General features: G+C 38.6%; 2 protein-coding genes across 4 annotated transcripts; one reads left to right on the top strand and one right to left on the bottom strand.

The window, feature by feature from the left end:
• The first annotated feature begins 2,759 nt into the window (after positions 1–2,759).
• gzf1 (GDNF-inducible zinc finger protein 1) lies at positions 2,760–10,797 on the top strand. 2 transcript variants are annotated; one of them, XM_059357074.1, is made up of 8 exons: positions 2,760–3,007; positions 3,613–4,616; positions 5,655–5,838; positions 6,013–6,182; positions 6,539–6,633; positions 7,109–7,276; positions 7,406–7,563; positions 8,313–10,797. In XM_059357074.1, the coding sequence occupies exons 2-8, from the start codon at positions 3,628–3,630 to the stop codon at positions 9,075–9,077; spliced, it is 2,529 nt and encodes an 842-aa protein (XP_059213057.1). In that variant the 5' UTR covers positions 2,760–3,007; positions 3,613–3,627; the 3' UTR covers positions 9,078–10,797. The 2 variants fall into 2 exon arrangements, with proteins under 2 accessions (XP_059213057.1, XP_059213058.1); XM_059357075.1 differs by having other exon boundaries at positions 2,998–4,616.
• A 209-nt stretch (positions 10,798–11,006) lies between these two features.
• On the bottom strand, positions 11,007–19,536 carry napbb (N-ethylmaleimide-sensitive factor attachment protein, beta b). Of its 2 annotated transcripts, XM_059357053.1 has the most exons (11): positions 19,315–19,536; positions 17,175–17,254; positions 16,824–16,940; positions 15,656–15,702; positions 15,103–15,180; positions 14,960–15,015; positions 14,187–14,271; positions 13,973–14,077; positions 13,822–13,890; positions 13,669–13,719; positions 11,007–12,270 (listed from the first exon to the last, which is right to left on the bottom strand). In XM_059357053.1, exons 1-11 carry the CDS (start codon positions 19,413–19,415, stop codon positions 12,169–12,171), a joined length of 891 nt encoding a protein of 296 aa, XP_059213036.1. In that variant the 5' UTR covers positions 19,416–19,536; the 3' UTR covers positions 11,007–12,168. The 2 variants fall into 2 exon arrangements, with proteins under 2 accessions (XP_059213036.1, XP_059213037.1); XM_059357054.1 differs by lacking the exons at positions 15,656–15,702; positions 19,315–19,536 and having other exon boundaries at positions 17,175–17,249.
• Positions 19,537–22,272: the final 2,736 nt, after the last annotated feature.

Genomic DNA, 22,272 nt, shown 5'->3' with positions numbered 1-22,272 from the left:
ATGTTTGACTCCTGCCCAATCTCTACCTTACATAAACATGGGTGGAGATCCGTGTCCATTTCCAAAAACATGTAAAACCACTCGAAATCTGCATAAAATCAATGACCCTTGAGTCAAACTAGGAACATGCCACTGATTAAAATAAAAGTATTGATGTCTGTGTTGAATGTCTAAGAGCATGAAAAACTAAATTTATGAAAGATGTTTTCTGTTAACCAAGTTCACTGACTGGAGGGGAAGAGAAAGACACCACAGAACACTGAGTTGGACTGGTTGTTGATTGGTTTGGCATTACTTGTGTGGTTCTATGGGCAAGCACAAAGAGAATGCTGCGGTTATTCTTGGACCACCACTGTCTGCACTTCCATGTACTGTAATGTTCTTGTGTTTACCATCACTGGTTCAGTTCATCTGCTGGGATTATGAGTCAGACCCGTTAAGAAGCTGTAGAAAGGTCCTGCAAGGACACTGCCTGACTGACCTACCCTCACTGCATCCAAATTAAAGTGTTTGTACGACTCCAGCACACCAAACCGAGCCCTGGACTCAACCATCACCACCAAACTCCTGAATTCTACTGTTTTCTTTACTCTGTGTGTGTGTTTGTGTGTGTGTGCGTGTGCTCTGTAGCCTCAAATTAAAATCGGCCTTGGCTTCGAGTATTACTTTTTCTCTCACACAGTGCACATTTTGTCATGTTGTTTGTGCGCTGTGGAACGTCAGCACGGATATTTTCGGGTCTGTGGAGGAGTCTACCCATAGCAGAGCAAACACGACCCAGCGCGGCAGAATGTTTTGTTTGCTGAGCCAATCACCTTTCAGCAGGCATTTGCACCTCATCTTCTTCACTGACAACATGATGATGTATCTGCGGGAATTTAATTTGTATACTAGATGGCCTGGTAACGCAGCTGGCTATCAAGCATTCCATGTACTGGCAACATCTGAACTCTTGACTGTGGTTGACATCCACTTTTTCTCTCCACAGCTGAACTGTGCACTTCCGAAAAACACAAAATGCCCCAGAGCCATTTGAAAAGTCAACCAGTATCACTGCTGAAAGTAGATTAAAAGGGCATGTTTCTGAAATGACTGTTTGACCTTTTGTTTATTTCAGTGATGCTGAATATGTTCATCCCCTTGATTACACATGTCAACCAGTGATGACATGTAGAAACCACAAGCCTGTTTCTCTGGCATATCTTCATTCTGACAAGCATCCTGTGACAACATCATAAACCACAACTTGGGTTTAATATTTACCATCATTACTAAGAACCCGATCCTGCTGAACATTTGATATATGCCATATTACACGATACAGCACAAGAAAAATGAAAATGTGACCCAGATGGTCATAACAGTAGTAATTATCATTTTATTAAAGCAAATTCAATGAACAGCCAACTTTTCCATGAATATAGATTCCTTCTTTCCGACAATAAGTTAAAGGAAAAAGGCTTTTGCACTATAACGCTTACAGTGAAAAATGTTTTCCTTCTTCTAATCTCACTCATGTCAAAAGTTGTACTAATGGCAGTACACTGAGAATTAATTTGTATGACTTGTCTCATTAATTTGTGCATAGTAATTCCATTAAACTCTCGGCTCATTTTCATGGTAATACTTTATGCCATAATAATATCTATGCAAATACTTTTGATTCCCATGAGCTTACAGCTACAGATCATCACATCTGCAGATGTTGTGTGTCTTTAATATAAAAGTGTACTAGGAAGAACCAGTTGTATAAAAAGTGTCATCTCTAAAATATGGTATTGTGTGTGGCAGAGAAGTAATATAATAAAAGCCAGGCGAACACAGTGTTCCAGGTCAGAGCTGAAGTCTGCACAGCTCCGGTCCAGAGAGCAGAATGAGTCACCGGAACAGAGCAGATTGCTAGCTTGCAGAATTCATTAAGACAAATGTAAGGTATATGGATTTCCTCTGGAAGAAAAAAAAACCTTGGCAGCTGCAGAACAGCACCCCAGTGAATCCTCAAGTAGCTTTCCATACACCTTTGGAATGACAGCATGCTTTTTGCAACTCTGTAGATGATTTATGCTGGTCTGGATGTAAATGAATTATCTTAAATCCTTCTGAGTGTTGACCTATTTTGTGTTGTATTTGGAACCATTCTCATACAACTACAACAGGCTATAATACTGAACAGCTACTTTTTAGACAGCTACTCCAACACATAATGAGGTCTGCCTAGTGAAACTATTGGCTAGAATTTTAACAGTATGTGTGGCAACTGATAATGCTGAGGAAAATGCAAATGTGTCCGTTAAAGATGCAGGGTAATCTGTTTTTTTAATTCAACACTAGCGGCGATCATGTCACGTCCCTCTGTGCAATGGCGCCCCGGTGCGGCAACGAGGCAGTAATGCACTAATGTACACAGTTCAGCTATCAGTGTTGGAGTTACGGTAACGTCATTACTAGTAAATCATTGTTTAAAATTCAGCTGTATCATGCTAAAGTTGACATACCCCTGTATCCAGTTAAATATTATCTCAAGATAGTGGCTTACGTTTATTTTAGTGGTGACGTCAAAGCAGAGTTCCTAATTACAGCAATAACAGTAACTATAGAAGTGCAACACGTTATTGCTCAACGGCTATTAAACATATATAGTGAAACGGTCAGTGTTGTGGAGGTAACGTTACTTAAGCCAACACATTACAAAATATTATCTCACTAAACTAGTTTGACAGAAATGCTTGTAAATCCTCAAATGTAACGTTTAAACAAATCTCACGGGCACTACATTTGACGTTTATAGTCGATAAAGCTGCTAAAATGATCCAGGAGCAGCAGTTGGAAGTCGGAAATACAAACTTTAAACATGACCATAAATGGAGGGCTGATCCCAAATCAGCCAGCACTGCACCGGATGTCGGTTATTTAAAAGACAAGTCCCGTTTTCGGGTGCGATTTCTACAGGAAATACCTTCCGCCGTAGAGAACATTTGTGAAGGGCTGCCATTTTACCGACCTTACGGTAAGAAAACTTGCTTCGTGTTGTTGTGTAGTTAGCTGGCTGCTACACGTCCACTCATTCACCGTTCACTGTGCTGCACATTGAACCTGTAGTAGCGCAATTCAAACCTGTTTATTTTACAGCTAATGTTAGCAACCCTAGCTTGTTTACCATTGTGTCTGTGGTGCTAATGTTAGCAGTTTCTTACGCTAGCACTGAACATAATGAAGGCAAAAACACAATATATCACAAAGCAAGGCTGGCTGTTGCCATGGCAGTTAACGTTAGCTTTAAATACAGAGGTGTGATATTGTTCACCTTGTGTCAGAGCGGTTAGTTATTTTTACAAATTGACGAAGCATACGGTTTAATATTAGCTGCCCTCTTTTACCTTTGAGCAAGACATGACCTCCCAGCTGATTTTGATCTAGCTAGCATGCAACGTTTACTGCTCTAATAGTAGCCCTAGTAATAATGATGCACAAAGACACAAACTGAGGCTTCTTCAAAACGTTTAATTGGAGCTACACGGTCACAACTCTTGAGAAAACGTGTGTGTTCACAATGTAGCTGAAACACAACTAGTTAGCTTTGCATAATAAGTCCCCTCCACCTTTTTTTCTCAGCAGCACAAATGAAACATGGGGGTCAAAGTGGTCCAGCTAACCTCAAAGTCCCACCATGAAAACATCCTGGCCTCTCTGCATCAGCTGAGGCTGCAGGGACACCTAAGTGATGTCACAGTGCAGGTAGACTACCAAGGAGATGTGCAGGAGTTTCAGGCCCACCAGCTGATGCTTGCAGCATCCAGTGGCTACTTCAAGAAGATCCTCCTCTCTCAAGATGCTGCCCGAGACAAAGTATTACTCTCCAATATGCACGCCAAGGATTTCTCCAAGTTTTTAGAATTTGTGTACACTGGGAAAGTTGAAGTTGTCAGAGACAAGATTGGTGACGTTCAAGCAGCGGCACAATTTTTGGACTGTGACGATCTGTCAGAGGTTTGTGGTGAGGCCATGAGTGCTGGAATCCTGCAGAAACCTACAAGGAAAACATCTGCATCAAAAGATAAAGGTGACTTGCATGGTGCCAAGAAAGAAAAAAGTACCAAAGGGAAGAAGCAGCCTAAAAGCTTATTTCTTAAGCGCCGTCTCTCTTCACAGAGCTCTGAGAAAGAAGTCATTTCTAAGAGATTAAAGGCAAAGAACGCAGTGAAGGATGGCAAAAGACAAGAAAGAAACTTAAAACTTAGATTGGCTGGCCATAAAGTCCTTCAAAAGCATTTACATGCTAAAAGAGAGGCTAACAATGAAAACCAAGTAACCAATGCAGATACAGAGGAGAATAGGGACAGGACTGATGCCGAGGCTCAGCCAGAGAATCAGGCAGAGAAAGGAGATAACTTATCAACTGGAAGGCCAGTTTCTGATGCAGATGATTCGGAATGCGAGGAAAATGTGCAGAGTAGTGATCCTGAAGACTCCTTGTTGTTATCTATGGACGAGGAGGAGGACGAGGATGAGGAGGGACAGTCCAATGAGACCTCACAAAGAACATCTAAGGCCCAGTTTCAGTGTAACAAGTGCCTGCGGACCTTCCACTATGAGAGGAGCTACTTAAAGCACATCAGGTACGACTTATTAGTGCACCTGGGTAGGGCTGGGCGATATAAAAGATATATCGATATATTTTTAAATGTGATATGGAATTAGACCATATCGCATATATCGATATAGTAAAAAAAATGTATTTATTTATATGTAAATGCTGCCCTTTTTAGTTAATTTGTAATGTTCGCTATTTTCTCATATAAATATATTTATTTCAGAAAAAGATTGGCCTATTTTATTTCATAGGCTATTTATATTTAAGATATTTTGTTATTTAAATGTGCACTTTATGGAGCTTGATTTTTTTTTTTTTAAAAGGTACTCCTGTTGTTATACAGTATTTATGTTCACTTAATAAACGGTTTCAATAAAACTACTTGTTACATGTCATATTTGGCTTTGACTTTGACTGCACATTTGCTCTCACTTTGTGATAAAAAAATCAGGATATATATCGTATATTGATATTCAGCCTAAATATATTGGGATATGACTTTTGGTCCATATCGCTCAGCCCTACACCTGGGTTTAATAATTGGAATTATATAGACACAAACTGTTGAGTATTGGCAGTCAGTTACGGTTAAATTTTTTTCCAGCTCCTTTACAACTATGTGTAGTCAAGCCTCCCAAAATACAACACACACAAGCCCCCTCTCTGTGCTGAACATAGTCTTTTTCCTGCATGCTTCTATGACATGTAATGTTCGGCAGCCAATCACAAGCATCCTTAGATCTTGGTACAAGCATGCTGCTTTCTTTTTGGCCCACTGATGTTGACAGATTTGCTTCTTAGGTTTTGAAATTTGGTATTGACTGACTAGGCATTTTTGATACTATACTGTGTGGATTGGTTCCTAAAAAATCAGTTGGGTCCAGTCCCTGTCGTTTTATAACTGTGGTGGATAAGTTATGAAAAATTATTTGGTACAACAGTTGTTTTGTTGACAACAGCACTGAGCTATCCATCCATTTTGTAATCTTCAGCTATGTTATATGATCATCAGTGCTTCTCATTTTGAAATCTAAGGTCCTTTGTCTTCTGCTCTCTTGGCCAGTACGTACCATGGAGTGAAAGCAGATGTCATCTATCGCTGTGAGACCTGTGAGCAAACATTTGCTAACCGCAGCAATCTAAAGATCCATGAAAAGCACGTGCACAGTAATGAGAGGCTTTTTTCTTGTGACTCCTGCGCAAAGACCTTCAAGCGAAAGAAGGATGTCGTCCGCCATCAAAGACAAGTGAGGACTGATTAAATTCCACACAATTCCTGTATCATCAAGTCATAAACAATATTATTTCCATTATAAAATACATGGAATATAATGTATAAATATGCAATAATGATAAATCCCAAAGATTCACGTTCATCTACATGCTTTCCCCTGATTTGATCAATTCTGTCCCCTTCTCAGGTACATGAACGTAACAATATGCGACATGTCTGCCCCGACTGTGGAAAGTCACTCAGCTCCAAAACTGCCCTGTTGTTGCATGAGAGGACACACACTGGTGCAAAGCCATTTGAATGCACTGATTGCGGTGCAAGATTTACTCAGAACTCTGCCCTCAAGATGCACCGCAGGTACAGAGCTCACTGACGATGGCTGGTCAAAGGATGATGAATTAGAGTGGGAGGTTTGTAGATGCTAAAGACAGGCAAAGTTGTTAATGAAAGGTGACAGGTTTTAATCTAAGGTAAGTGAGGAAGGATGTAATTTGAACAAGTAATTCTTGCCTCTGCTTGACAAATACCATTGATTTTTAGCAGCGAAACTCAAAATTAATTCTCAATTTTCAAATCAATTCTTGCTAGAAAAATCTGAAAACCAGAGCGTAACAATGACTCAATAACGATATATGTTTATTTTTTACATAAGTGAATATTTGTATATGTTTAAAATAGATGAGGGCCTAACTTGTCCATTTTACTGTTTGTAGGACTCACACAGGAGAAAAGCCATTTGCATGTGACGAGTGTGAAGCCCGCTTCACTCAGAAGCACATGTTGTCCTATCATAAGCGTTCACACACAGGTAAGACTGCCATCATTTCACAACTTTTTAGATTTTTGCATTGTCATTTTTAACTTGAGGGGAGATTTTGGATCAATTTGGAACATATGTCTGTCAAAAATACTTTATAAAGTGGGACTTATTGTATTTCCTATCATGCTTTTTATCAATCTAAATTGCATTATTGTGAGTTGCAGAGTGTTGGTGATATCGGTCATAGAGATGTCTGCCTTCTCTCCAGTATAGTGCAATTAGATGGCGATCGGCTTGTGGTTGTTAAAGTGCCAAAAAAAAACAGAAATCATGACCCGGTTACTCAAGATAAAGGACTATCTTGATGAATACTTTTATTATTAACTATTATTGAAAGAGAATTGTTATCTAGTTCTATTTAAATTTGGGGTCAACTCTCCTTGAAAGTCTGCACCCAATGAAGGTGAGGCAATCATCACATACCAGACCAAAGGTTAAAATATTTTTGTTTTTCTCCTGTTAGGAGAGAAACCCTTCATGTGTGAGGCGTGTGGGAAAAGTTTTGCATCTAAAGAGTACCTGAGACACCACTCAAACATCCACACTGGGTCCAAGCCTTACAAGTGTGAAGAGTGTGGTCGAGGCTTTGCCCAGAGGAATTCCCTGCATCAGCATTTAAAGATACACACAGGTAATTGCATACATTGACATAATATTGACATATTTGTTGATAATTTGGCATCATCAGTCTACTTTTACAGCTGAAAAAAGTTTCTTTCTCCTCTGTTTAAACAATGTTCGTGTCCTCTCTGTTTGTTAGGTGAGCGTCCGTACAGCTGTAAGGACTGTGACAAGCAGTTCACCCAGCTCAATGCCCTCCAGAGGCACCAGCGTATTCACACAGGAGAGAAGCCCTACATGTGTGGTCTCTGTAGACGTACATTTACAGACAAGTCCACCCTACGCAGGCACACTATGGTGAGCAGTGCTTATCTTAATGTAATGAGAACTATTATGTAATGTCACCTGTGTAGGTACAGTCTTGATTAAACTTGTACTTTGGCTGAATCACATTACAAACAATCAAAAAAGGAAATTGTCAAGGGCATTAGACTTTTGTACAGGGACTACCAGTGCATGTTTATCACTTGATATCAGGGGTCCAGGCTAACTTTTTTCACCAATGACCCAGAAATCACAAAAACAGTATAAACCATCCCAAAATCAATATGTGGTGTCTCTACTTTGTTTTCATCATCTGTAGTTGTAAAATAACATCTACAACAATAAAAAAAACACCATTAAAATGTTGAGGAAATAAATACATTAATTTTCGCTCCAAATTGGTTTAAAATGAAATGAAAATGAATTAGCTGTTAGATCTATTAGCCACATTAGCTGTAAGCGCCATGAGCCAAACATACCACCAGACTGTTGCCCACCATCTGCTTACAGCTAGTTAGCTCACCTCCCACATGGTAACTATAGTAACAGTATTAGAAAACTTGCTTTGCTGTAGTCAGTGCTCAGTTCAGTTTATTTGTGATAGTTACACAGATGCATACAAAAATCCTTTTCCTTCCGAAGTTCGAGACTAACAACGTCCCTTAGTTCCAGGGACGTTGTTAGTCTTGAACTTCGGAAGGAAAAGCTGCCCTTCCTGATATTCTGAAGTACTTTGACTCATCAGACTGCTGTGAAATAACATGAGCTCTTTTAACATTTAGATCCATGACTCAGATGCTCCCTGGAAAACCTACCTTGTGGTGTTGGAGGGAAATGTGGAGGATAAGAAACCAAAAAGTCCCCCTAAGGAAAAGGCAGGAGCAAAGGAGAAAAAGAACACTGGTAAAAAAAGTGCCGGTGCTGCTGCTGCTGGTGGTACAACTGACAGTCATGGTAAAACCAACACTGACTCCTTTATGGTACCATCTGAGCCGGTCACTATCCCATCTGAGTGGACCAGTCACGGGGCCATTGCTGTGGTCAGCCACGGCGCACTCGGTGGGATCACTGTCATCCACACTGACATGCCACCCGGGACCCAGCTCCAGCCCATCGTAACCACCGACAGCACAGGGGCCAGCATCCTTTCCTTTGATGGACAAGCCATCCCTGTCCCCCTCCAGATACCAGTGTCCATGTCTCACACCATCCCCTTGTGCTCTGAAGCTTCCTCCACCTCTCTGTCTATACCCACGCTCTCCGTTCCTGTTTCTGATGCCATGTTGACGACAGTCTCAGAGATGTCAACTGTTTCCACGTCATCCCTCCTGGAAGCTGCGGCCTCACAGACCATTTTGGCTCCAGCTTCTGAGACTAAGGACACTTCTGAGACAGTTATTTTGAGGCCTGATATTCAAACTGTGATTGTTGGTGAGGAGACTTGTGAAAAAGTAAAAACAGATGTTGTCCCATGTGATGGAGAGCAGAGGACAACAAATGACCCCACAGGTGATCCTGAAGGGGCAACAGCTCAAGATGCTGTGTAGAAAATGCATGTGATTTGAATTAATTTCATCTGGGTGTGGGGAATTTAAAATCATATTACCACCCAGTTATTTTCATGTATATACTTTGGCATTAGGAGTGTGTGAATGTGTGTTGGGACCATGTGGTGTTTAATCATGATCAAGCCCAGTGTTTTATTAACAGACTTGGATGTTATGTTCAGTGCTTGTTACGATCTTTCCGAACGTGAAGGTGTTAATAAAAAATCACAAGATTCTGCTGTGCTTTAGTCATGTTTCAGAAATAAACCTAGAAAATGTTATTATTGTATTATGTGATAATTCATAAGGGGAAAATGTGGCACAAAGTAAATTGAATACAAATGAAATTAAGGTGTTTCTTAATTGATGAGATATAAAGTCAAATATTACATCAGGTTCAGTATATTTTACTAATTAAATTGACATCAGACATCTCTTCCCCATACATTATGTATTGCAGGAGTTACAACCTTGATTTCTGGGAACTTTGTCAGAAGTCCTTGGCAGCTGCACAGCAGCACCCCAGTGAATCCTCAAGTAGCTTTCCATACACCTTTGGAATGATAGCATACTCTTTGCGACTCTGCTGATGATTTATGTTTGTCTGAATGTAAATGAAGAATTGAAAACCATTCAAAATTATGTCACTCTCTTTTTGGAACCACAGCAGTGTTTCTAACTGTTTATGTCTAGTGGGTACCTGCATGAAATCCTTATGGCTCACTCTGATAACAAATTATTTATTTTTTCCAAATGTTAAGAAACATAACCCCTGAAGTTGGAATTTCAAACAGGTATCATGTGACAAAGAAAGAAAATTAGTTTAAATCGGTTACAGAAATGTTAATTTTGACACTTGCTAAGAGAGAAAGCTGGTCAAAAATCAATCTCTCAGTAGTTGCATGTGAGCTTGAGAAATCAACACTAAATCTAATGTAGATAATGAGTCGCTGTTGTGTGAGGACATGGCCAGTGATGAGTATGATTGATTACACTGACTGATTTAGCACCTATTTAGCACCCCAACAAGCTCCATCAATTAAATGGTCATGTTTCAGTATCAGGTTACAGTCTGACAGGGTGGCAGCAAGAATGTAATAGATCAATAAAAGAACATGAGTTAAGAATATATTAATTTAAACAATAGCAACAAACATTGTATTAAGTGGTGCTATAGTCATAACTCACAAAATATAATTTTTAAAACAATTGAGTAATTGCAGCTGGCCTATATATGGAAATACACACAGCACCCTGAATAGGACAGTGTAAAAAGAGACATACAATGCTCATTTTCTGGTTGACAGTAAAATCCTGACTAAAACAATTGCGTTCAGTGGCGGTTCTGCACAGGGGCCTCCAGGGGCCACTGCCCCTGTGAAGAAGCCCTTGGCCCCTGTGTCAAATTAATAATAAAATGATCAATTTATAACGATTAAGGACGGAACAATTCTTACCTATTTTTTTGTTCAAACAATACCTCATTGTACACAAAAGGAAACCATAATTGTATAATAGTTTAATTGTACCATAAAAGCTAAATATAAAGATCATTTTCACTGTACTGCACTTTCAAAATTATAAAAAATTGTGCACAAAAATGAGAAATGTCATTGTCGTACAAAAATAATGTTAATGTTGGTAAGTCTCATTGCTTCAATCAATGAAGTTCTTCCAAATATGAGACTTTTTGCTAAAATAAAGGTTTTGAATGCTTAAATATAATTTTTGACGATTGTTAATGTGCCCCTCTGATTAAACACTGGCCCCACCTTGGCCCCCACAGTAACACTGGTCTAGAACCTCCACTGATTGCATTTCATGGAAATTCTGTGTTATGTACCCAAAAGATGATTTAAACTAAGTTGGACATTTATTACTTAGAACATTGCTGTTTTATAGGTAAGGTCAAAGGCAGCACAGCACAGCTGGGATTATATCTTTATTATTGTCCATTCGCACTAGCATACAGATCATATCCAAGGTCCTTTGTCATTCCATCTGGAAGAAGCTGGATACACAGGGCGACTGACCCTTTTGTAAAAACTTTGGTCTGGCTCACACTAGTGAATGTAACACAACACTAATCTATACACAATGACATGCTTAGCGACTGGCCATTTGGAAGGTGCACTGCAGTAGTCAACCTTCAATGATGGGTTCACATCACAACACAGCACGAGATGAATGACTAATGATGCACATTACCCCAAGATTACTGCCCTGGAAATAAGGAGTAACGGTTTCCATGTCAGCGCTTTTCATTCAAAAACACATTTTTACACAGGCAAACTATAAATCACAGCTTACAGATTCAAACATTCAAAGTATTATTACATCAACAAATCCTAAAGTAATCCTGAAGTTATGTAAGTACGAGTGCGTGGTGAAAAAAAAAAATCAGTGGTTGTGAGTAAAAATGTTTAACAGTCTACACTTGGTGCATATCTTTGCCCTTCTTCAAGAAGAGTCTCTCCCCGTTGGTGATAAAAATTTTAATAAAATCACTTTTTGAGTGTCTGTAAGGACTTTAGTTTTAGGAACAATCATGACATTGATTTGACAACTTCCCTTCTATAATAAGAAATAAAAAATGGATGTGATACATTCTTGAAATCCATACACACCATGATATCATATGTAGAACCAACTGAAACATTTAAATAATCAGTTTAAATATATCATAAACTAGATACAAAAAAGCTGCATCTGACTAGGAAACAATAATAGTACAAAACATGCAATGCTTGTTGTCAATACTAACATCAGTTTCAATACATTATACCGCTCTGAAATCTCCCCGGGACAGATTTCAGCAGAAAAAGGTATGCAGCAATCCTCTGGACAGAGGTGAGGGCGAGAGGATTTACATTCTGACTAGATTCAGATATGCTCATAAGGAAAGCAAAGATAGCACTCTGACAGTATAGCAGTGAGCAGTGGAATATTCAAAGTCATCAGCAGACACTCATCTCCAGATGCTATACACAGTGAGCTGAGTGAAAAGTGTGTGTGTTTGTGTGTCTGTGTGTGTGAAAGCATGCGTGATGGATTTGTCCCTCCGTGCTGCACTTCTACCCCTGGGCTCCTTTCATTTCAAATCCCCTTCATCGCCCTGGATGGTCTTTTTGATGCGCAGCAGGAGGGTTGTGTGCCACTGGTCCAGACGTGAGATCGAGTCGAACTCCTTTACCTGCAGGCGGGCGAAGGGACACAGAGATAAGCTTTTTTCCCAAATTAGGATTACATTTGAAAGGTTCTGCTCACTTACTGTAGTTTAAAGGCATAGTTAGATTTTTTTAAAGTGGGGTTGTATGATGTGTTAATCAAGAGTCAGTTTATTACCTACAGCAGATGGTGGTCGGCATGCACCAAGTTAAGGAGTACTGTCACGGAAGCTAAGCAATGTTATGTTGTGGATAGGCACAGAAGTACATTTTATCCACCTAAATAAAGGTCCAATATCAGTTCAAGTGTATACAGTATTTACAGTATTTTTCACTGCTTTACCTTACCGTCAGGCAGTCTTTTGGATGCTGTGACATCCATCTTCAAGGTCACCAGACTCCTTTTTTTTTTTTTTTAAAGATTATTTTTTGGCATTTTTTTGCTTTATTGAAAGTGATAGATTGAAAGGGGGTGATAGAGGGGAAGACATGCGGCAAAGGGAGCTCAGGCCGGATTCGAACCCGGCTCCACCGCAGCAAGGACTCAGCCTTAATAGTAAGCGCTCTACCAGTATGAGCCACCGGGACGCCCCGGTCACCAGACTCCTTTAACTAGAAAACTAATTTTTCGTGACAGAAGACGGAGTTGCTGGTCTCCTGCTGCCTTGACCTTTAGTTTGTTCGCATATTGTGTGACACATGTTCTGCAAGTTTAAATCACTATTTTTGTCAAAGGAGTCTGGTGGCTTTGAAGAGAGTATAGATAACAGCTTCAATATCCTGTTGGAAAATATAGCGTATTAAATTGATATAGATTTCTTTGGGTGGTTAAAATATGTGGTGCTGCTGCCGTCCACTGCAGAACATTTCTTTGCTTCTATGCTGGTTGTTCTGCCCAACCAGGGGCGTGCCAACCACCATCTACTGCACACAGTAAATAATATGGATAAGTACCTCGAACAATCAGACTCCAAATTTTTTTTAACTATCCCTTTAATTTCAGTTCTGTTGAAATTACCCTATATACAGTTTAGTTGAGTTGACACCCAAACTGCATACAGTATGTATAAAATCACACAGCTGTTATAATTATAATAGATTTCTCCAAACCTCTGACATGAAAATCATACTGTACACAACATACTAATGAGAACTCTTCACTCTCTGACTTTAAGTTAACTTTGAAAACACTTAAAGGCGCTCAACTTTATATGGATGCACTCCATCAGTCTGCACCAGTTCCATATCAACACGCAGTCCTGTGAGACTGACTGGATACCTGAGATCCTGAGATCCGGCTTTCAACTTTTTGGAGCACACAAGGGATCCAACACAACTACACGAGCTGAAGCAAAGGGATTCCTGTGCTCACCAAAAGCCTTGTTTTAAAACTTGAGAACTTTCTCAGGGTATACAAGACTTACCGCCTCTGTGAAAGCTTCGCTGTTCTGTTCCTCATGAGCCTCAAGAAGTTTCTGTTCAGACAAAAAAAATGTAGGTTACTCATAGAAACTGAACAGATTAAGGGGGGGGGAAGTAAGCCATGAGATTCCTCAGAGTTCTTAGCATCACCTCACCTTCATTAATTTGCATTCTCGAGAGTCTGAGAAAGCCGGGAACATCTCCTCATATTTTTCAACAGCGATCTGTGGAGACACAGTGTGTTAAACTTCTACCACAAGTCCCCGTCCCACATCCTGACACTGAAACACAGAGGTATAAACTTGCCTTAGCGTTGAGCTCGTCGACAATGAAATGACAGAGGGAGGCTTTGAAGAAATACTCTTTGGCGCTGTATTTCAGCAATGGGTTGTCCATCGTGTTGGCTCCAACCTAGATACATTCACATCATGCAAACAAAGTGTAAGATAATGTCAAGATCATCAAAACAGTATTGATTAACAAAGTGCAAGCATGAAGCCCAAATAAAAGTAGTGCACACCTGCTCGTAGATCTCGATAGACTTCTGGTACTGCTCCAACTGAGCACAGTAAGCCCCGACCTTAAGCAGACACTTGTTGGCAGAACTAAATAACAATAAAAACACAATTAATATAAAGCACACTATAAGAGTGATATCAACTGTTTCATTATTTCAGGAGTGTGCTGTTCATTAGCATATGACACTAGAAATTGTGAATTCAAATGGAAATGTTATAATAAACTGTGCATAGGTCTGTTTTTGACTTGTTGTAGGAGGAACAGCTGTTACTAATGACATTAACAATGGGTCTGTTTTATTTAAGTGTCCCTGTGAGTCAGAACAGTGTGACAATGAGACAGTATGCTCTATAGCAGGGACCCTGAAACACAAGCAGCCACTGTACATTTACAACAGCCTTCAATAACTTTATTTTCACCTGTGTGTTTCCTTCTGACATGTTACAGAACATGTGTTGTGTGAAAAAGACCTACTGTTTACTGAGCAACTCTTGATTCATACTAGTTTCTTAGCGAAAGCATTCTTTAAAATCATGAGGCAGATACATTTAGGATGATGTCATTTTGAAATAAATGCAAAAGCGTGTACACAGGGTTATTTTTGGTAACATTAAATAAACACAAGCTCTGTTAAATGAAGATTTAATAAAGGTCAACATAAACAAATGTATGTACTACACCTACAAAATGTTTTCTCGTGTGACTGATTAACTATCTTGGGGGATAAATACTACAATAAATAATAGATAGTGTAAGAGATATATATTTTAGTACCTGTTGGATTCTTCCCCTTTGTAGTAGTCTGCCGCTTGTTCGTAATGTGCAATGGCCTTTACAACAGAAAAACAACAAATACTGTATTGTGTTCCTCATAACAAATATGCCCTATAGTGTTTGTATTAATAATGTGATATTACCTTTTCGATATCCACCAGTTCAGACTCGTAGATCTCTGCGATGCTGATGTGATGTTTGGCTGCAATGGTGAATCTTCCCTGGAGGAGGAGAGGAGAAATCATTACTAACTGGATCTTTCCACAGATGCCTCTTGAGTCAATGAAAGTGTTGCGTTGCATTATCAGTGCAGAGAGGCGAGGTCAAGCAGTAGCCTGTGGCTTCATGCATAGAAGGTTTTAACTTTGTGATATATTCCTCGCTCAAGGGAATAACAAAAAGGAAATTGGATCAAGGTATCAGTGTTAATAAAAAAAATATGTGTGCAATTAATATGTTGATACAGGACAAAAAAATAAATCTGTAAATTGGAGGCAAGGTAGGAAGAGTCTTTGACATTAAGTGTATGATGATTTTCAGTCATCTAGGTGATATGAACTAACACTATAAGTCAAAGGAGTGCAGACGTCACAACTAAACATTTTCCAGCTATAAAAATATAATGTAAAATAAAAATTATATGGCCAAATTTACTGTGATCAGAACATAGAAGGACACTTTCTATACGCATCTTACCATGTCTGTGTATATATCGATGGCAGCATTTAAACACTTGATTGCCTCTTTTGGCAGCATAAGGGCAAGAGGAGGGAACAGTTAGACATCTTGTTAATTTTGTTAAAATCTAACAGACCATTGCACAGCACGTCATTCTGTATCAGTCTGCATGCTGTTATTTCAGCGGGGTGAAATGAGGTGAATGATACAAAGTTTCTCACATGCTGCATGCAAACATGTGTTACTTGTTACAAAAAAAACACAAGCAAGACCCTTCTCTTTTTCTACAGAACAAATGCATCATCCCGTTGAGACCCATTTGACCTTTGGCTGCATCTATATTTAAATAACATTAAATGAAGCCACAGGAGGTGCAAAGAGCACTATAACTCATTTAATGGTAAATGCCATAAGAAGCACTAGGGCTAGGCAATATGACAGTATATAAAATATTAAAAAAACAGCGACTGAATTGCGTTTCAGCAATATTTACGACATGTGAACAACAAACAAATATGGTGACAAAATTGTTTAATCTTAATATTAAAACATTTTTGGTTTTCATGAGTGATTGTGTAGCTGAAGCACCAGATTATGTTGGAAATCGAGCATTTTTTCAAGGAGCATTTACAAAAAGACTTTTTATGAACACAAAAAAAAAGATTTTAGCCATATTGCCCAGCCCCATCTAGCACATTACGTGCTTAAAGCATCAACAGCAAAGCCGCTAAAGCAGATTGTAAAAAGTGAGATCTGCAGCCTCATTACAAGCTACAGGCTCATTGCTACAGACTCAGTAGTAAACTGCCCTGATTTGTTGTCAAAACTGTGAGATTAAGCCTGGGGACACCAAATGTTTTGGTAAACTAGAAAACTACTCTATCTACAATGACTCGTCTCTGGAGATTTCACAAGTTTTCTGTCAGAGGACATGTTTATGGCCTTACTTCTACACAGCTAGATGCAGGAATACTCTAGCTAGTCAACTTTACTACAAACTGTCTTCATGAAAACACTCAATGATGCATCTTTTAGTCATGGATGTGATAACTGATACCAAAATCTGACGTTACTCGTTACTTCAATAGAAATATGTATTTAGAAAAGGGAAATAAAAATTCAGGCACTAAATGTAAGATATGGTGAAAATTAGGACTGAAACTAATGAGTTACCACATTGCCTCACCATTAGGGTCAGATTTCTTGTAAGCATTTCCGGCATCAATAAAGCTGGTGGCACAGTCATGTTTGTTCTGCAGCTGCATATGGAGACGAGCTGCCTTGCAAAACGCTGCTCCAGCAGCTGAAGACAGAGACAAGAAAAGAAGGACAGAAACTTTCACACACATACTGTGCCTTCAGCTTACACTCTAATTTATGCACATAATTCCACCTTTTTTTATTTTACTTGTGGCACCTTCACAAGTGCTGCGCTTTGCAGTTATAGTGCCAAGAAAATCAGCACATAATCCTACAGCTTCTCAAGTGTGTGAAATTGATAAGGGGGATATCTTTGGTAGGAAACAGCTTATCGCACCACTCCAGTTCTTGGCCATCTTGAACATGTTGGCTGCTCTGCAGTACATCTCACATGCTTCTTCCACTTTGTGAGGTCCTCTAGACAAACAAATGATACAAAAACAAAACAAATGTACACAAATTAATATAGTACAAATTTTCATGCAGGCTCTATGGCATACTGAGGTTAAGCTGGTGAAAAAAATGAACCGATGAACTTTATCACATGCAAAGCTACTGCATTTCTCAGGGAGATTCTATACTCAACTTGGTGGACTGGCTTATATAAATCCCTCTACACAAGCCCTATAGATCTCCCTCCATGACAAGAAGTGGACCCCTGGGAGCTCCCTGGAGTTGTAATAATACTCTGGCCATTCAATCATGGGGGAGGATTACATCACTGCTTGGTCAGCCACAGAATTACCAATATAAAGCCTGCCAAGAGTTATCACGCACGACCAGTAACATCTGGGGGTCACTTAGGACAGAGCTTTGGAAAAAAGACTGAGTCACGCAGGACAATAACAATAAGGTTCTTTGTGTGTATTTTGAGCCTATGAAAACAAAGCTTCCTTACTCTTATATCGGTTAAATGGTAAAATATTCAAATACAAGATGACATACATTTATGATCTCCCCAAGGTCACTAGTAGACAATACATTTGGATAGGAATCAGAGTGTCTTTAACCTTTATAACAGCCATCTATGTTTGAACTCATGTTGTTATTACAGTCAGATATGCAAAACCTTGTAAACTACCAGCCTTTTTAAAAAATGTTTAGCCTTGGTTGAAGCTTATCTGTTGCACTGTATTTGTGCTTAGTGCCGTTGTCTTTACTGTGCAGTCACTGTGGTATAGCATAGAGATAATTATTCTTTTAATATGTGGTATAGTGCCTACTGCCATTGTGAACATTTGCCTCATCCTTTAACCTCTATTAAACCTTGGGTTTATGTGTTTTGGGGATTAAGTATAATGTTAATGGGTGCACTAATAAAAGTAATCATAAATATTGAACATTGCCATAAATACTGTTGTGTTAAAAGCAATAAATGCAGGGTGACTTCCTTGGGGATTATGACGTTAGCTAAGAAGAGAATATGTTTGGGTTTTTCATCCTGAGGAGAGTGTTTTCTCACAAAAACTGATATGTATTGGTGAATTGAATACAGAAACCAAATCCTGGGGTTGAAATGAAATGTCACCATATGAACAAAATGTAAAGATATCAACTGTTCAGACAATGTAACAATATTGACATTTACTGTTTGACAATCTGCATGATAGGGTGAAACTGTGCATTTCTAGAGCAAGTTGCAAAACTGATATTTTAACCTGCCAAATTAGCTTAACCCTCCTGTTATGTTACGGGTAAAATTGACCCATTTCAAAGTTTAAAAATCTAAAAAAAAATAGTTAAAAGTATTTTTTCGGGATGAAACTTCTTCTACGTAAGTGTAATCAACATATAAAATTCACACATTTCACACATTTGCATGTTTATATTACATAGATACTGTTTGGGTCAATCTGACCCTGAACAGTAGAGGTGACTTGTGTTAATTATCAACATCACTCCATAAAAGAAAAAAATTAAAAATGTAAAATAAAATTTTCAAAAACTCAATGTCATGTAAAATCTTTGTATTTTATATGTAGGTCTTCCCAATGTACATAAACTGCACTAAATATTGATTGAGATGGTTAGTAATGGAGTTATGAAATATAAACAATGTTTATTGGGATTTCTTGGTTTCTGACACCTTTGGATAATAAAACATGCCCTGGGTAAAATTGACACAGGAACACTATTGCTGTTCCTGAGAAACGAACATAACAGGAGGGTTAAAGCAGCCTGCTGCGTAGCCTTCAAGCTAGCTAAGCTAGGTCCAACAGAGATTCGTGATCTGCTGACTTGTTTACAATGATACTGACAGCTAACTTAGCTAACTCGCCAACAGGGAGAGTCCCACTGGATGTCATGTGTCTTCCACCTGCTTTAACACCCAACTAAATTAAACTACAACATTGTAAAAATGAACAGATCGATAACTAACTGAATGTAAGTCTACATAGAAATAGGCTGCGTGCCAACTTTGCTGCTGACAGTTAACGCTTGCTAGCTGTTTGTTCTTTGGTGCAGTGCTGTCTTACCCTCCAAACATCCCTCCCAAAAAAGAGCCAGAGGACTTGACTTTTTTGTCAGCGTCGGCCATTAGCTGAATCGCTTCCTTTTCTTTCCCAGAGTTGTCCATTTCTTTGCTTTATTTGAGACAAAGTTACAAGGAGGCAGAAAATACCCGCAGAGGATTCCGCTGTGTACAGTGAGGATTACAGTCGATGGGTTTACTTAGCGTAGGCGTGCACCAGCGAGTGGCTTAGCCAAGCATCGCGGGGTATCGCGGGAGTTGGAGTGCTTTCCGTGACTAACACAGTGAGCTCCAAGGCAACAGAAACTACAACTCCCAGGGAACCTTGACGCTTTTTTTATCTACCGTGTTACGCAATTTCTACTTGCACTTCGCGAAAATATATGTAAGCTTAATTTATTTTCCGTCATTACATTTTGCCCAGTGTTAAATTACATTTGATTGTCACTTCTCCGTAAAGCTAAAATACACTATTTTACCGTTACTAAAGAAGCAACATAGCCAGTGTGTGACGTGTTTCTGTACAGCAGAGGGCGCGAAAACATCACAACTGACTCGACACTTTCTCCAAAGACCAGGCTTTCCCTTCATAAGTGAGTATTTGCAGGGCCGGTTATTCCATAGACATATATACATATATATATATGTATATGTATATATATATATATATATATATATATGTATATATATATATATATATATATATATATATATATATATATATATATATATATATATATATATATATATATATATATATATGTCTATGGGTTATTCCTACAGGCCACCAAGGCGGCTGCCTAGGGCGCCAAATTGGCAGGGGGCGCCAAATTGGCGCATTTGTACATTTTATTTATTTTCAGTCTTTACAATCAACAGATCTGTGTTTTCTCATTTATTTATTCTTATTTTCAATTCAGTTGTTGTTGGTAAAGTTCCAAAGTTTCTAAAAATTAAAATGTTGAGACCATTATATTGCCTGTATGTAGTTCATGTATCAAATATAAATGTACATTTAAATTTAATTTTTATGTTTATTTTTATTGCATTTGTATGTCTACATTTTATTTATTTTCAGTCTTTGCCATTCTTAATTTGATGAAGATCTGTGTTTTCTTATTTATTTATTCATATTTTGCGCAAAATCTCAATATCGCCTAGGGCAGCCAATGGGCTAGAACCGGCCCTGAGTATTTGTTATAATTTTTTAACTCGACAACAAATGTAAACACACTGCACACTGCTAGTAGTTAAAACTCGATAATAATAAGCATTTTAATAAGCCTTTCGTAGCATACATTTGTTCTTGTATTGTCAAAACAGGAAAAACACAGGTGCCACTAATTAGTGCACCATCAGCCAGTATAGGCAGGTAAGTTGGCATACTTTGAAGTACGTGAGTAGAGTATTTTCATTGTCTGCAGCATACTTATTGTGTTTTACGTTTCACTCACATTCTTAAATGCATTTTACAGTTAGTAGTGATGTTTTTGATCAGCTCTATAAATGTACGAATAAAAACATTATAAAATATGATAAATACATCTCAAAACTGCATAATGTGGGTGCAATAAGTTTCTCCTCGACCTGCTACAACATTGAAATATGATTACATGTTACTGCATCAAGAATAATTATCCAACAATGTTACCAAACAGTATAATAGAGGAGCTTATTCTGGAAGACTATTTTTAACATTAATAACTGTCTGTGCCATGTTTGCACAATAAGGCCAACGCCCTGGCAATGGCACACCTAGCCTTAGCTGGATGGATAACAGCCATTATTAATGTTCCTTTACACAAAGGTGCTTTTCATACTGTTGCATGCAATGAAAAAGGTTTGCCTCAGTTAACTTAAACCAGCATTGGTCTCCAAATAAGCACAGACACCCTTAACCTTAACAAAGACAACTCCTTGTTATTCAAAAACCCAAATAATGGTGTAAATGTTCTGTCATTTTGCAGGATCAGTTGCAGCTTCAACAGCTCACTGCACCATCTCCTCTTACATAGATTTACTACAGTATATGTGAAGCACCTGTGTGTCTAGTTATCCTTTCTTGTTAAATACCTTCTTCAAATCAACATCTGCAGGTGTGCCTTTTGTTTTAAGACTGATAAGCGATTAAATCAGTTTCAAGGGTCATGCTGACAAATACTGCCTCAGACAATTGTCATAAGATAAGAAAGAACACACATTATCAGTGGCCCCTACTACTACAGAGTGTGCATACGTAATCTTATTAATCAGTAACTAATGGTTTAGCTGCCGTGCCATCAGGTTCACATGGTCATAGGCTACGTTGGTGTGTTTCTATACCTGTGAGCAAAGCAGGATTTACTGCCATTTATTTGTACATCGCTTTACAGCCTTGTGCAAAATGGGTTTGTGTGAATGTAAACAAAAGTATGTAGCTTGAAATCAAGTCAGGAAAATTACGAAGAATACTTACATTAACTGTTTGTCCCATTTGATAAGTCATTTTTTATGATCAGAGATTTCCAAACCCTTGCCATATCTTATTTTATAAGGATGTAACATTTAATAAGAAACAGCATTTTCATCCAGCTAATCTAATGTCATTACTCAGTTTCTGATTAGGCAGGGAGGTTATCGTCACATAGACAGAATCATTCTAACCAGTTTAGCTTTGCGTGTTAGAGCTGTGATTGTTTGCTCAGTGCCCTGGACGGTTAGCTGTCAACACAAAACAAGGACTTACAGGCCTGCAGTTAGAAAGGAATCTTGGCAACCATTAATAGGAGGAACAATCACTTGGGGAAAACCTGTTTCGACAGACAGAAACAAATGTAAAGAAACAAAATGGATATGATTTCAGATCAAGAATCCAGCTTAAACTTCCTAGATATTCAACACAATCTGTTTTACTTCAGAAGCAAAATAAAATGTATTAAAAAACATTCTATTGGATGTGAAAGAAAAAGTCAAAGACAAAATA

This window comes from Centropristis striata, chromosome 18 (genome assembly GCF_030273125.1).
Source record: "Centropristis striata isolate RG_2023a ecotype Rhode Island chromosome 18, C.striata_1.0, whole genome shotgun sequence".
In the NCBI taxonomy this organism is placed as follows: domain Eukaryota; kingdom Metazoa; phylum Chordata; class Actinopteri; order Perciformes; family Serranidae; genus Centropristis; species Centropristis striata.
The sequence above is the reverse complement of the archived record's forward strand: the minus strand, read 5'-3'. Positions and strand labels throughout refer to the sequence as shown.